At 48.3% G+C, this 14,591-nt stretch overlaps 1 protein-coding gene across 4 annotated transcripts in view; it reads right to left on the bottom strand.

The window, feature by feature from the left end:
* Positions 1-14,591, bottom strand: part of SLC31A1 (solute carrier family 31 member 1) — a 79,289-nt gene that overhangs the window by 7,103 nt on the left and 57,595 nt on the right. For 3 of the 4 annotated variants that reach the window (XM_032778980.2, XM_075060416.1, XM_075060417.1), the window contains one exon: positions 2,557-2,741. In XM_032778980.2, the coding sequence (XP_032634871.1) occupies positions 2,557-2,694 (138 nt within the window). In that variant the 5' untranslated portion in view covers positions 2,695-2,741. Of the gene's footprint in view, positions 1-2,556; positions 2,742-5,125; positions 5,301-14,591 lie in introns of those variants that run through there. The other variant, XM_075060415.1, reaches the window with a different exon arrangement.

The following is a 14,591-nucleotide window of genomic DNA, read 5'->3' as shown; positions in this document are numbered from 1 at the left end:
CTTTTTCCCTAGGAGGGTGGTGAAGCGCTGGAATAGAATAGCACTGGAACCTTCCTTAGAGGTTTTTAAGGTCAGGCTTGACAAAGCCCTGGCTGGGATGATTTAGCTGGGGATTGGTCCTTGTAAAGGTGTGCGACTCACCCCTGTGGCACCTCCTGCTGGTCTCTTCTGGGAATTAGCTCATCCAGCCTCCGGAGCACCCTCTGCAGGTCGATGTCCTGCTTGTAGCTGACCCCCATGTCCCTCCCAGACCCTGGTGCTCCTTTACCCTGGGGCTGCCCCCTGGCAATAACCTCACCAATCTCTATGGGTCTCCCCTCTCTGGGAAACCCCCAATCCTCTAATCCCCTCCTTGCCTCAGTTTGGCTACTGCCAGTCATCACCAAGCCCCCGCTCCCTGGGGCAGACTGCAGTGTAAAAGCCACTCATCATAGGCAAGGGGGTTTGGACCTGCTGCCTTCCTCTGCCTCCTAGTACCTCTATGGGCCTTGGACCAGGCCCTGCAGCTTGGGGAGTTGCCAGCCTGGAGCTCCCCTGCTCCTCTGGCTCTTCCCAGCTCTGCTTCATTTCCAGTACCCTTACTGCAGGCAGCCAGGCCCTGCTCTCTCCCAGCCTGAGGAGAGACTCCTGGGCCTCTGGCTCACAGCCTTTTATACAGGCCAGCTGTGGCCTGATTGGGGCATGGCCCAGCTGTGGCTGCTCTGCCAATCAGCACAGTTTTTCCCCTGCCCCAGCCTTCTGCCAGGGCTGTGTTAAGCCATTCTGGGCAGGAGCAGGGGACCACCCCATTACAGTCCTGCTTTGAGCAGGGGGATGGACTCGATGACCTTCTGAGGTCCCTTCCAACCCTGATATTCTATGATTTACACACTCTACAAGTATTGCTGAGAGAGCTTCACAGAAGAGAGTCCTGATTCCACCAGCATAACAGAAATGCAGGGTGGGTGTCTGGGCTGGTACCAGCAGGATTCAGAAAGCTGTGTTAGCAGGGAGGAAAGCCACCCATCTCATTTCACATGGCAAGCCAGACAGCAGCAAACGCCAACTGAGTGGAATGGCCCCTCTCTCCAATGGACCACAGTATACAGGGTCCACTTACGGGAGCAGCATCTGTAGTGGCTACCACATAACATTTAGTATGAAAATGGGTGCAAAGACACAACTCTCAGTCCTACGGGTAGGAACAGTTTGTAAGGGAAAAAGCAGCACAAATACCAGAAAGCTAGTGGAGCCAGTCAGTAAGGTATTTCCAGCTGTAGTGAGAGGAGAACAATGGAGACAGGCAGCCAGCGTGGATTAGAGGGAAAGTTTCTGTCTCCCTCTGTTGGCAAGAGGGCTCTGTGACAGTGCCACCCAGCCAGGCTGTTTGGGGAGGCACAGCCTTGACTACTTGGCCCTCCATACAATTTTGCAACCCCAGTGTGACCCTTGGTCCAAAAAGTTTGCCCACCCCTACAGTAGAGGAAACAACATGGTGACTGACAAACAAACTGGCACCCAACAAAATACTGTACATTCAGCCCGGCACTGTCCTGCACTCAGGGCATGGGGATGAGTTAAGGAATGGGGCTGGGCTTGGTTAGTTTGATTCAATCATAACTTAGATGCTTCTCTCATTTATTACAGTGAATGTTCTTCACAGAGCTGGTTAATGTTCTTGCTAAGAGCTCAGATGAAGAGTTCTATTCCAGAAGTTCTCAAATGGGGGGTCAAGACCCCTCAGGGAGTCATGAGGTTATTACATGGTGGTGGTGGGGGGGGGGGGTTGTGAGATGTCAGCCTCCACCCCAAACCCCACTTTGCAATCAGCATTTATAATGGTGTTAAATATGTAAAAAAGTGTTTTTAATTCATAAAGGGGGTCACACTCAGAGGCTTGTTATATGAAAGGGGTCACCAATATAAAAGTTTGAGAACCTCTGTTCTATTCATTTCCTTTTGTCTATAGGCAAATCCCAGTAAGGAAAGACCGCATATTCTTTGGTCCAAATGACTCGGAGCAGCTATCTCAGCAAATGCCTGGAGAGGCCCTTCCAGAAACACTCAGGCTTTCATGCATGTCTTTTGCTCACAAAAGGTGGAGTGCCAAGCTTGCAGGCTACCTGGCTTTCTGCAAGGGAAGCACAGTTTGCAGTAAAATGAGCCCAACTCTTGAACACATTTCATATGACAGAATGTCCTCTGGGGAAACTGCCCTTGTTGCCTCTCCCAGCTCAGATACACAAACCAAGGAAGGACAGATTTTCATTTATGTTAACAGCTGCCTCTGAAGACAGAACAGCACATTTGGGGCAAGCAGCAATATTAGAGGATTTAAAGAATCCTTGTAGAGAAACACCCCTCAGGAAGTGAACTCAGCAACTGGGTGGATAGATTTAGTGCTATTAAGTCATGTCCTCCCTGCAGCTAAACATTAATAAATAAGCATTTTAGAAAACTGATTCTGACTCCTTGCTACAAAGAGCCACCTGTTCAGGGAGGCAAAAGTCTTTGGACTTTGGAAACTGAGCTCAATTTAAGCTCTGGATGATGTGTACTTTTCTGGACTTCACTTACCATCATCATCATCATCCCTTCTCCATGATTGTGTCCTGGTGATGTTGTAGGGTGATGGTGTTCTGAGGTTGGATGATAATGCTCAGAGGTGGATGCCATGGAGCTGTTCATTGTATGGTTTGCATGGTAGATGGACATCTTTACTGCAGAGTTGTCAATGATGGTACACACAGGACAGTGGGAGCCTTGAAGAAAGATGGAATAATGGATGTTAGGGTGAGAGTAACAGGAAACCCTTCCCCAAACAGAAGGCAGTTTCTATTGTCCACAAAGAAGAAGTCAGGCCTCCAACAAGCCACACCACGAAAACTGCTGTCCTAGAGATGTGGCTCATAGCTTGGGACATAACATCATCCCTCAAGTTCTGTACACAGAACTCAAAGCAAACCTTGCATTTCCAATGAGGTGTGTTTCCATTATGTTAATTTCTTTAATATCTTTGCAACTTTCTAGTGGGTGGTAGGCACACAAGGTCGCTACCCTGAAGAACCTATAATCCAATTGAGAAAACATGCAGCAGGGAAGAAAGGATCCTTTTTAACTCATTAAGTGAAAAAGTCTCCTCTAAACTCCAGACATTGAACGTGCAAAAGCTGACTTTTGTTGCTTCAGAATCTAATTGCTCCCAAGCCCTATTTTAATTTCATCTATCAAGGTATCAGATTCACAATAATTCTCCTAATTGGCAGCCATGCATTTGATTGGGAACAGGTCTATCCAAAAATTGCATTAGTTTGGGACGAGAGTTATTGCTGATGGAAAGGTCTGGAATAGCTCCAGGCAAGCCAGTCTCATTTTGAGGAACTTTTGTTCTTCACCTCTCCCCTCTAATTACTTTAGACATAATGAGAGAGAGAAAAACATATAGAAGGCTGCAAATCCAAACCCATTAAATCTGTTTACTGCAAATCAAGTGGGTCTGGACGAGCACTTTAGAACAAGAGAGAGCAAATAAATGGTTAATGGTGGTCATGGTTTCTCCCCCTCACTGGGGTGAGGCGCCTGTCACAGGAGCTGATCTCAAAATGCTCTGGAGAGTAAAAGAGCAAAGGCAGAAAGGGATTAAGGGTTCAGAGGAGATTTAGAAAGGAGCTGGAGAGTCGGTGAGGCATAGGGATACAGAGAAGGGGACAACTTATACCTCATGTCAAACGCTGAAGTGAATGATATAGCTAATGTAATCTACTGGGTGGAGGGGGAAGAAAGAATCCCTCTTTCCATACTTACTGTTCAAACCCAAGGGTTTGGCATGAGGAGTACAGAGGCCACACAGGCATAATCAGACTGTGAGCAAATTAAGGGACTACTAAGGGCCAGTGCAAATAGCAGAAGAAAGTAACTACTGTATCCTCAGTGCTCTCGCCTGGGAGCAAGCATTACAGGTGGGCTCAGTGTTTATTTGTTCAGTGCATCAGAAGAGCCTATTGCCTCATCTGCATGCACATACAACTGTTAAATTTCAAAGCCAAAGAACCAGAGTGGAGGAAACACTAACTGACACACACACAACCCCAAGCCTCAAATCTCTTCTGCCCAGGCAAAGGGGCAAACAACTATACAGCCCTGTATATTAGGACTTGCAAGAGACATGCTGCATGGGCACTGCAGAACCAGGGCCTTGGACAGAAGCATAGTGCCTCAAATAGACAGTGATTCAGGAGACCTGGGCTCTCTTCCCAGCTCTGCCACCAATTTGCCATGTGGCCTTAGTTAAGTCACTTAGCACCAGTTCTGAAGGCTCCCCCAGAGCTTGACAAAACTGAAAAGCATTGCTCTGCTCCCCTTGGAGAGATGTGCTAGGTAGCCCTATTGACTACAACAGGCTGTGCTCTGGCTCCTTTATGGTCTAAGATTCTATTCACAACAAAGTGATACAATTTAAAAAAAAACAATGAAATGAAAACCCATCTCAACCATCCTAAAGCCACAAGCTACAGGAGACAGTGGGAAGGGGAGTGTTGTGTGCAGAAGAGATGGAGAAAGGTCTTTGATATGGGAGCAATAGTGATCAGGAAACAACCCAGCTTTTGTATAAGTTTTTAGGTGGTTGGAAAGTGGAAGGGGAGATGTTGAGATAAGCATACCAGAAACTGATACAGGCTGGAGTGAGCTCTGAGTTTACCTGTGCTCTCAAGCTTTTTTACTGGTGACCCCTTTCACATAGCAAGCCTCTGAGTGTGACCCCCCTTAAATATATTAAAAAGTGTTTTTAATTTATAACACTATTATAAATGCTGGAGCAAAGCAGGATTTGGGACAGAGGTTGACAGCTCACGACCCCCCCCATGTAATAACCTTGCGATCCCCTGAGGGGTCCCGACCCCCAGTTTGAGAACCCCTTTAAGCTAAATAATTAAGTGATGTTTCCAGAGTTTGAGGATTTTGTGCATTCTGCCACCCCTCCCTTCCCACAGTAGGATAATATGAAATCCCCTCTCCTCCCCTGAAAACCATCTTCATTCCCCCACTGATGTCTTTAATGGCTTTTCTCTGGATGCACTAGTGTTGAAATTAAACAACTATCCCTCTGTCTTAGAGCTTTAAGCTGCCATCCTTCTCCCTAACATACCTGTAAAATCAACAGCAATAGCCAAGTCCGAAGCAGCTCCAGGAAATCTTGGCTCTTCTTCCTTTTCAGGTAAAAACTGTGTGGGAGGTAGGGATTATTTTTTAGATTTTAATGATTTACTCTTTGTCTTGGGTTGCTGGGGATGCAGGGGATGTCAGCAGTGGGAAGAGCATTCAGAAAAAGCTGACTACCTTAACAAAATGACAGTGAAGTATTCGAGTGAGAAAGTGGGGTTTGTGCCATTTGTGGGGGGAAGGGGATTGGTTTTGTTTTTTCAAGTCTGAGTTGGTTAATACTGTCCTTGGTGATGTTCACACAAAGCCCCCAAACCTTTCTCCCTAAGGAACGAGGACCACTGATCACCCCATCACACACACCCCTAAGATCTCTACAGCTATTTGACACGTGTAGTAAGATATTTCGTGAGCCCTTAAAGTAAAATAATGATGGAGAGACAGCTCAAGCCATTGTGCAAAGGGAATCAATACATGGAAAAATCATTTAAAAATAAGAGTTACCCCACTGGAGAGCAAGGAAAAAGTCAGCATGGCTGCATAGTGAGCGCTGGGCACTAATCGACTGAAGTTACAATCAAGGAGTTCACTCTCCCCAGCTGATGGTGGGAACAGATGGCTTGGAGCAGCTGCTCTAGTAAATTACTGGGTTTGTGGGTCTGCAACAAGTCTTAAGGCAGCAAGAGCAATCCAGAATAACAAGTTGACTGCCAGGCAAAGAGCTGCATATCCTGCAAGGGGCACCGCTTTTACAAAGCCAGAATCTAACTGGGGCCAGACACTAGCTCCTATTATGGCAAAAGCTTTAAGTAGGTTCAGTCCAGAGCACACACCCAGCTGTCAGCGGCAGGTATTTTTATGCAAAGGGGAGGTTTGCTCTCCAGACTGCACTGCTGCCTGCTCTAGCACTTATTAATGCACTCAGGGAAGGAAATAAAATTACACAGTGACTACTGAGACCTGGACAGGTTCACCTGTCTACACAGCACTTCTAGCATATGCAACGGGTTCACCTGCATCCTCAACAGCATCCTACTGAGTGAGGAAGAAAAGTAGGGAAGGGAAAAATAGGTTAAGGGATAAATGTCCTCTGCATCTCATTTTGCTGACTCTTTCACATCACAGTTTAGTTCTGGGGCCAGCTCTCTATACAGGGGCAGTGCGTTCCGTTTGAAGGCTTATCAAGACAAGCAGACCAGGATTTACACACAGGACTAGGAGCGCGAAACCAGATCCTGAGTTCTAATCCCAACTCCAGACACCAATTCCCTCCATTGCTTTGGGCCAGACACCCTGTCTCAGTTCCCACCCACCAACCCCACTCATCCATGAGCAGAACCAGTTCTCAGGACATGCAGACAATGCAGATGTAGGTGGGGTCACTCCTCTGTGGAGCCCTGGGACTGACGTAGCAGAGTATTACTGGGGATTATAGAGAGCGACTGAAGGAAGATTGGCCACCTCTTAGTTTACTCTCAGAAGATGAAAGACAAGCACTGGTTGTACCATAGGGATCCTGATGCTCCCCGTTTTCCAAGGGATCTGCAAGGGCCAGTTAAGAAGAACGAGGTGCTTTGAGGAGGCAATACGCTATGTAAAGGATAGTCCATTGCGCCTCTCCCCTGGAGACAGCCAGGCCTGTTGCTCAGACCTCTCTGGGGTAAGCTCTCCAGTGGCAGCCAGTCCTTCACACATCCCAGAGAGACACTACAGGTCATGAAAAGTCTAGACTATGGGCGGGATCCAGACAAATGCTGAAGAGGAAGCACTCAGCCTGGTCTAAGGGTCTGTCTACACTTAACTAGAGGTGTGACTGAAGCCCATGCAGATGCACCCCAGCTCGCTTAGACCTAACTAGTGCGAATACCAACAGCAATGAAGCCCTAACAGCACAGGCTTCAACCCAGGCCAGCCACTCAAGTTGATACTTAGGATCCCTGGCAGGCTTGTAAAGCCCATACTAAAGACTGTGCTGCTGCGACTTCACTACTTTTGGTACCAGAGTTAGATCGGTTACGTCTACACATGCTGCAGCCACACCTCCAACTGCAGCACAGACAAACCCTAAGAGTCCTAGTGGGCAAATGGAGCCCTTCTTGCCAAGCAGACAGCTAAGTGGATTCCACTACTCTGAGCCCCCTTTGAAATTAATACCTGTCACAGACATAACCACAGGGCATAACCAAAAATAATCAACTCCCACAGCACTTCAACATGCTCCAGACAATAGAGTTGTTCAGCTTTTCACACACCAGCTGTTCAAAGGAATAAAAGCCATCCATTTCCATGGCTACTGCCCAGAAGAATGGGACCCTTGCAAAACACCTATCAGGTTCTCTTGTATGAGGGTTATTTACTCTGTTCCTGGAATAGTGTTTGTCAGAGGTCCTAGTGACAGTACATGTATCAGCCATGTTGGGAGGGGGACATCAGTCCCCAGATGGTTCCATCTTGCCACACAGGGGAGACAGCATTCCTGATTGGGGGACAACCATGTGGCAAATGGGTCTCCTGACAAGGTTGATTTAGTAGCAAGGACAGCATTTAGTCGTTCACAAACTAAAGCCACCTAATCTCTACATTCCCCAGAGCAGGTAGTGAAAGTGTCAGGATTTAAAGCTGATGCCAAACTGTAATGAAAGCCCTGAAAGCAAACCTAGAGAAGAAGAGAAACTGAACTGTTCACAAGTCATAAGCACAAAAGACACAGTTTCTGTGCCATTCCCAAGCCATGAATCTGCCAGTCCTGCCTGATGCTAAGAAGCGATACATACAAGAAATACATGGCAGTAATTAGCAGTCTACTTACGGCAGTCCAGCTGGCAGCCAGCAATTTCCAACCTTCCTGACTTGCTCTGAGCAGCCACCCTTGAGCTCAGAGCTTTTCAAAGGAAGACATCCCAGCCAGATGTGGGAGGGGGAGGAGAGTCCATAGACACACTGCAGTACTGTTCACTCCCTCAACCTGTGGTCTGCAGTGAATGGTCTGAGCTAGTCATCATAAGACCAGAGTGCTGCCTCCGGTTTATTCCATTTCCTGACACCCTTGCCAGCTTCAAATGCTTCCCCTCCAAAATAAAAGCCTGTCTCCGGGGCATCACTTAACTCAAGGAGATAGTTGATGTTACACTCAAAAGCAGCCAGCATATTCTACCTGTTGTATTTCATGAGTTGGGGTTCTAAAGCCATATTTCTTGGTTTCCCAGCTCAGCACGGGAAGGTCATTCTGGGTCTGGACTCTGTACAGCAAGTGTCAACCCAGGATCACAGTGGCTGTACACAGTGAAGTATGTAGGATGCAACGGGTTGATACCCCTGATCCACCTCAGAAGGCACGGGGGAAGTGGGTCTTTGGGGGTTCAAAGGAGGAGAGGGCAGATCTTGTGACTGTTTAGCTGGGAGATGCTAGAGATGCCTAGGCGGGAGTGAAAGAGGAGGAGCAGGAGGCGAGGAGAGCAGGGATGTGGCCATGGTACAGCTGTGTTGAGCTATGAAGGGGAGGACGAGTGTCTTGCATGTGATCTGAAAAGGAGTGTGGAAACCAGCAATGGGATTGGAGAAAGGAAGATAAGGACAGACTGGCGCGCGAGGGAGATGGGCATTTGGGCAGCTGCATATAGCACGCACCAGAATTGGGGGCTTCTGTTGTCTAACGAACAAAAATCGAAAGAATTCACAGCCTTGTTACCATTTAAGATAGATTTCAAGAGGCCTTTGAAAACCTCAGCCTAGGAGCATTAAGGTACAGACCTGGCACCTCTTGCTATGGACCCAAGGGATCTGCCTCGTCTCCTCACCGCCTAAGGCCATGGTGACCTGTAACAGCCCAGGCTGACCTGTGCCAGTCCCAGGCATTGTTCATTAGCCCATGTGTTAACAAGACCATCCTAGTCCTGACAAACCTAGAGATTATAAGAACCAGTCTTGAGGGAAGGGATAGCTCAGTGGTTTGAGCATTGGCCTGCTAAACCCAGGGTTGTGAGCTCAATCCTTGAGGAGGCCACTTAGGGATCTGGGACAAAAATCAGTACTTAGTCCTGCTAGTGAAGGCAGGGGGCTGGACTCAATGACATTTTGAGGTCCCTTCCAGCTCTAGGAGCTAGATGGAGCAGATACCCACTATGCATGGCAGGAGGGTTTGGAGGGACTATTAGGACAGGTTCCAGTAATGCAGGGGTGGGCAAACTTTTTGGCCCAAGGGCCACATCAGGGTTGCAAAATTGTATAGAGGGCCAGGTAGGGAAGGCTGTGCCTCCCCAAACAGCCTGGCCCTGCCCCCCTCAGAATCCCCATCCCGACAACCCATCTAACCCCCCTGCTCCTTTGCTCCCTGACCACGCACAGGCCTCACAGTGAGATCCCAGTGCCCTTAACCGCTCCTCCAGATCCCACCCCGCATTCTAAGCCCCCCCCTGCTCCTTGTTCCCTGACTGCCCCAACCTCTATCCTCACCCTCTGCCCCCGACAGAACCCCTGCCCCCTGACAGACCCCCCTAGACTCCCACCCCCCTATCCAACCCCTCATTCCCCATCCCATGACCATCCCCCCCAGAACCTCCGCCCCATCCAACCATCCCCTGCTTCCTGTCCCCTGACTGTGTCCCGAGACCCCTGCCCCTTATCCAACCCCCCAGCCCTGGTCCCCTTAGCATGCCACTCAGAGCAGCGTCTGGCCGTGGCACGAAGCCCCGCAGGAGTCTGCAGCCCTGCCCCCAAGAATGCTGCTGGCACGGTGAGGTGAGGCGAGGCTCCGGGGGAGGGGGGGCGGCGGGAGAGGGGCTGGAGGTAGCCTCCTCGGCTGGGAGCTCAAGGACCGGGCAGTACGATCCTGCAGGTCGGACGTAGTTTGCCCAGCCCTGCAGTAAAGAAATATCCAACTCATGGGCCCATTTCCACTTTTAAATACAGTCCGTGGGCTGGAGTTTAGAACTCCAGCTTCCTTCAGTGCTTGTCGGATCTTCCCGCCAGCAGTCACTGGGAGGGTCTGGGTCCCCCAGGCAGCCTCACAGAGATCTGGGGAGAATCTGGCCATATGCAGTAAGTAACAGGGTGGATTCTTTTCTGCTGTTTTTTACATTTGACACCACTCAGTAGGAATCTCCCCCTCTTAGGGCCACTGCTGCTGCTGCCCTTTGCCCTCTTTCCTCTCCTTCCTCCCCTCTTTACCCCACATTCATGCTTCCCGACAGACAGGGCTGTGCCCTCCTCAAACAACTGTGTGTAGGATCCACGGCAGGAAGCCACCAGCTTTCACACTCTGCTTCTGCACACATAAAACAATGGCCTGATTAGAACAGGGGCTTCGTTCAAATGCTGGCTCGTGTACATTTCCAGGAGCTGCACAATTTTGATAGGGAAACCAAAGAACAAAGTAGCACTAGTTAGGCTTTAATGAGATGCTTATTAAAGAAAGGTCAGGGAGGACTAACTGGCATGACAGCCTATATCTGACCCATGGGAGATATTCACTGGAGCGACTTAGCACATGCACACCCCCACCCCCCAGAGGAAAGGCCAGTGCTTTTCCTCTTAACAGGATTAGGATCACGTTCCTTCATGGAGTTTATTTTCATAATGTACAAAAAAACTCGTCCAGTCAGTAGAGCTCAATTGATCTACTCCCCCCATAAATGGAGAGTCCTAATGTTCTAGCCTGTTCAGATTTCCCAGGGACAATTCTGAACTTTCAACAAAATAGGAGACAAAATAGGGAATTCAGAACAATACCTTCCTACAAGGACAATGCCACAGAACTCTATGAAACAAGGCTTTATTCAAGCAGAGTTTACTACAAGCAATTTCTACTATACTGCAGGACAGCAGAGTGCAATACTGGATGGCAGACAAAAGCATTCAGCCATAAAAACAGGAAAGGGCGTAGATACGATTTAACAAGGACAGAGATACAGGGGGGTTGAGATATAGGATATGAGTCAGGAAAAAGATCTTGGCATCATTGTGGACAGTTCTCTGAAGATGTCCATGCAGTGCGCAGAGGCGGTCAAAAAAGCAAACAGGATGTTAGGAATCATTAAAAAGGGGATAGAGAATAAGACTGAGAATATGTGTACAGATGTGGTCCCCTCACAAAAGATATTCTAGCATTAGAAAAGGTTCTCAAAAGGGCAATTAAAATGATTAGGGTTTGGAGAGGGTCCCATACGAGGAAAGATTAAAGAGGCTAGGCCTCTTCAGCTTGGAAAAGAAGAGACTAAGGGGGGGGATAATGATAGGAGTAAAATCACAATCATGAGGTGATGTTAGAGAAAGTGGATAAGGAAGAAGTTATAGCGTACTTATTTGCCACACATAAATACTAACGTAAACTAGGGTTGTCCACCAAATGAAATTAATAGGTAGCAGGTTTTAAAACAATATAAAGGAAGTTTAATTATACTTCAACACAGCACACAGTCCAAGGCATTGTGGGATACTTCATTGCCTGAGGAGAAATTGTGAATCGGCTGGGGAGCTATAACTTAGTGATTTTAAGACAGGAACTACTGGGACTATAAATTGCATTGGACTACGTTATTAACGAAGAAGTACTCTTTATAAATGACAGTGTCATTATGTAACCAAGGATGGGTATTAGAGAATGGTTGTCCCCTAGCCTCTGATTCATCAGAGGAGGATGAGGCGTAATACTCAGGAGTTGGCAGGAAGAAGTTAATGAGCTGACTTGATCACTGAGGCGTATGGCCTGTTAGGATAGAGGATGGAGATGGATGGCAGGAGAGAGAACACTTGATCATTGCCTGTTAGGTTCACTCCCTCTGGGGCACCTGGCATTGGCCACTGTTGGTAGACAGATACTGGGCTAGATGGACCTTTGGTCTGACCCGGTACGGCCGTTCTTATGTTATGTTCTTAGGATCACAGAACCACAAGCGTCATCTAGTCTAACCCCCTGCCAAAATGCAGGATGTGTTGTGGCTAAACAGCTGGCATCTAGCCTCCTTTTGAAAACCTCCAGTTAAGGCACTTCCATGACTTCCTGTAGATGAGCGGACTCACCACTGTGGCACCTTCTGCTGGTGACTTCTGGGAATTAGCTCACTCCCAGCCCAGAGCACCCTCTGCAGGCCAGCGATCCACCTGTCCTCTGCTAGCCCTCCCGTGTCCCTCCCTGGAACCCAGTGCCCCTTTAACTGGGTCTCCCCCCTCCCAGGGGTACCCCACCCCACTATCCCCACTTTGCCTCAGTATATGGCTACTGCCCAGTCTCCATATAGCCCCCATTCACTGAGGCAGACTGCAGTATCCACCACTCATCACAGACAACAAGGGGTTTGGCCTGGCTGCCTTTACCCACCCTCCGGCTGCCCCTCTGCAAGCCCAGTTCCTAGGAGGCCTGGAACTAGGCCCTACAGCCTGGGGAGTTGCTGGTCTAGGGCTTCCCAGCTCCTAAGGCCTTTCCCCAGCCCTGCCTTCCTCTAGGTCCCCTGCATGAGTTCCCAAGCAGCCAGGCCTGTCTCCCTCTCCAGTCAGAGAGAGACTCTTGGCCTTCTGGCTTCACTGCCTCTTATAGGGGCCTGCTGGGCCTGATTGGAGCATGGCCACAGCTGAGCCCACTTTCCCCAATGAGCCCAGGCTTCAGGCCCCAGCCCACAGGCTGCTTTCTCCAGGCCCAGCCCCCTTCCCAGGGCTGCTTTTAACCCCTGCAGGGCAGGAGTTGGGATCCACTCTGCTACACTTCCCTAAGCAGTTTGTTCCATTGTCCTACTGTTCTTACAGTTCAAGTTTTTCCTGAGATTTCATCTATATCTGCTGTGCTGTAGTTTGAAACCATTGCCTCTTGTCCTGCCCTCTGTGTCAAGAGTGAACAATTTCTCTCCATCTTTTTATAGCGGCCTTTTAAATATTTGAAAACTGCTATCATGTCCCCCTTTAATCTCCATTTTTCCAAACTAAACATTGCCAGTTCCTTCAGCCTTTGCTCGTATGGCTTACATTCCATCCCTCTGATCATCTTTGTTGCTTGCATCTGGATCTTTTCCAATTTCTCTCCTTTCTGTACAGAGGTGACCAAAATTGGACAGTCCTCCAGCTGAGGCCTAACCAATGCTAAGTAAAGCGGTACTTGATAATGCAACCTAAAATTCCATTTGCTTTTGTTGTAACAGCATTGCATTGCTGATCATGTTGAGGTTGTGATCCTGCACACCTCCCAGATCCTTCTTAGCAGTGCTGCTGCCAAGTCAGTTATCCCCCACTCTGTATTTGGCTTTTCTTTCCTAAATGTAGCACCTTACATTTGTCGGTGGAATTTCATTTTGTTGTTGATAGCTCAGTTCTCCAATTTATCAAAATCCTTTTGAATTTTAGCTCTATCCTCCAAAGTGTTGGCAATCTCCCCTACCTTTGTATCATCTGATTTGATCAGTATGATTGCTATACCTACATCAAGGTCATTAATAAAGATTTTAAACAACATGGGATCCAGAACAGATCCCTGTGGAACCCCACTTGAGACCTCCTTCCAATCCGACATCATTCCATTAATTATTCATTGTGGTTGTTTAAACAACTATGTATCCATTTAATACACATTTCTCCAGATTACTAATGAGAATGTCATGTGGGACTGTGTCAAAAGCCTTTGCTAAAGTACAGATATATTATATCCACCACATTCCCCCTAGCCACCAAATCAGTTACCCTGTCAAAGAAGGAAATCAAGCTGTTTTGGCATGATTTGTTCTTGGTAAATCCATGCTGGCTGCTAGTGATCACCCCTTCATCCTCCAGGTATTTGCAAACTGAATGTTTTATACGCTGCTCTAACAGCTTCCAAGCAGAGATGTAAAAGGTTAAGTGGTTAACTGGTAAGCATTAGGCTTACTGTTAACTGGACCTTAACTGTTAAACCCAGTGGCCACACGGGGCCAGCCAGCTGGAGCAGCACTGTCTGGGCTGGTGGGACCCCAGCCCCAGCTGCGCCAAGACCTCATCCCTGGCGGAACTCGAGCCCTGGCCGGTGGGACCTCAGCCCCTGCCGCCTGGCACCGGCCCACTGGAGTGACCTTGGTTAATGGTTAAATGATATAATTTTAATTGTTTAATGGGTTAACTTTTTTAAATGATATTTATATCCCTACTTCCCAGGTATTGAAGTCAGGCTGACTGGTCTGTAGTTCCCTGGCTCCTCCTTTTCCCCCCTTTTAAAGATAGATGGAGTCTTCTCCAGACAGTGCAGCAAAGAATGTTCTTGTACCAACTTGTATTGAGACTACAGGCCACTTGGGTACAGCAGAATAGCCTATTGGTATCCCAGGGGTGGGCGGGCGAAGCCCGCCCACTTCTAAAGGACCTCCCCCCAGCCTAAGGGGAGGATCCACAGGGCTAGAACACCAAATAATTACGTGGGACAACGAATGAAAAAAACAGGATCAGGAGTGAGGTCATAGGGCTAAACTAAGGGAACCGGATGGGGAAACCGAGCAGAGAAC

This window comes from Chelonoidis abingdonii, chromosome 24 (genome assembly GCF_003597395.2).
Source record: "Chelonoidis abingdonii isolate Lonesome George chromosome 24, CheloAbing_2.0, whole genome shotgun sequence".
Classification (NCBI taxonomy): domain Eukaryota; kingdom Metazoa; phylum Chordata; order Testudines; family Testudinidae; genus Chelonoidis; species Chelonoidis abingdonii.
Note: the sequence above shows the minus strand (reverse complement) of the source record. Positions and strands in the feature narration are given on the sequence as shown.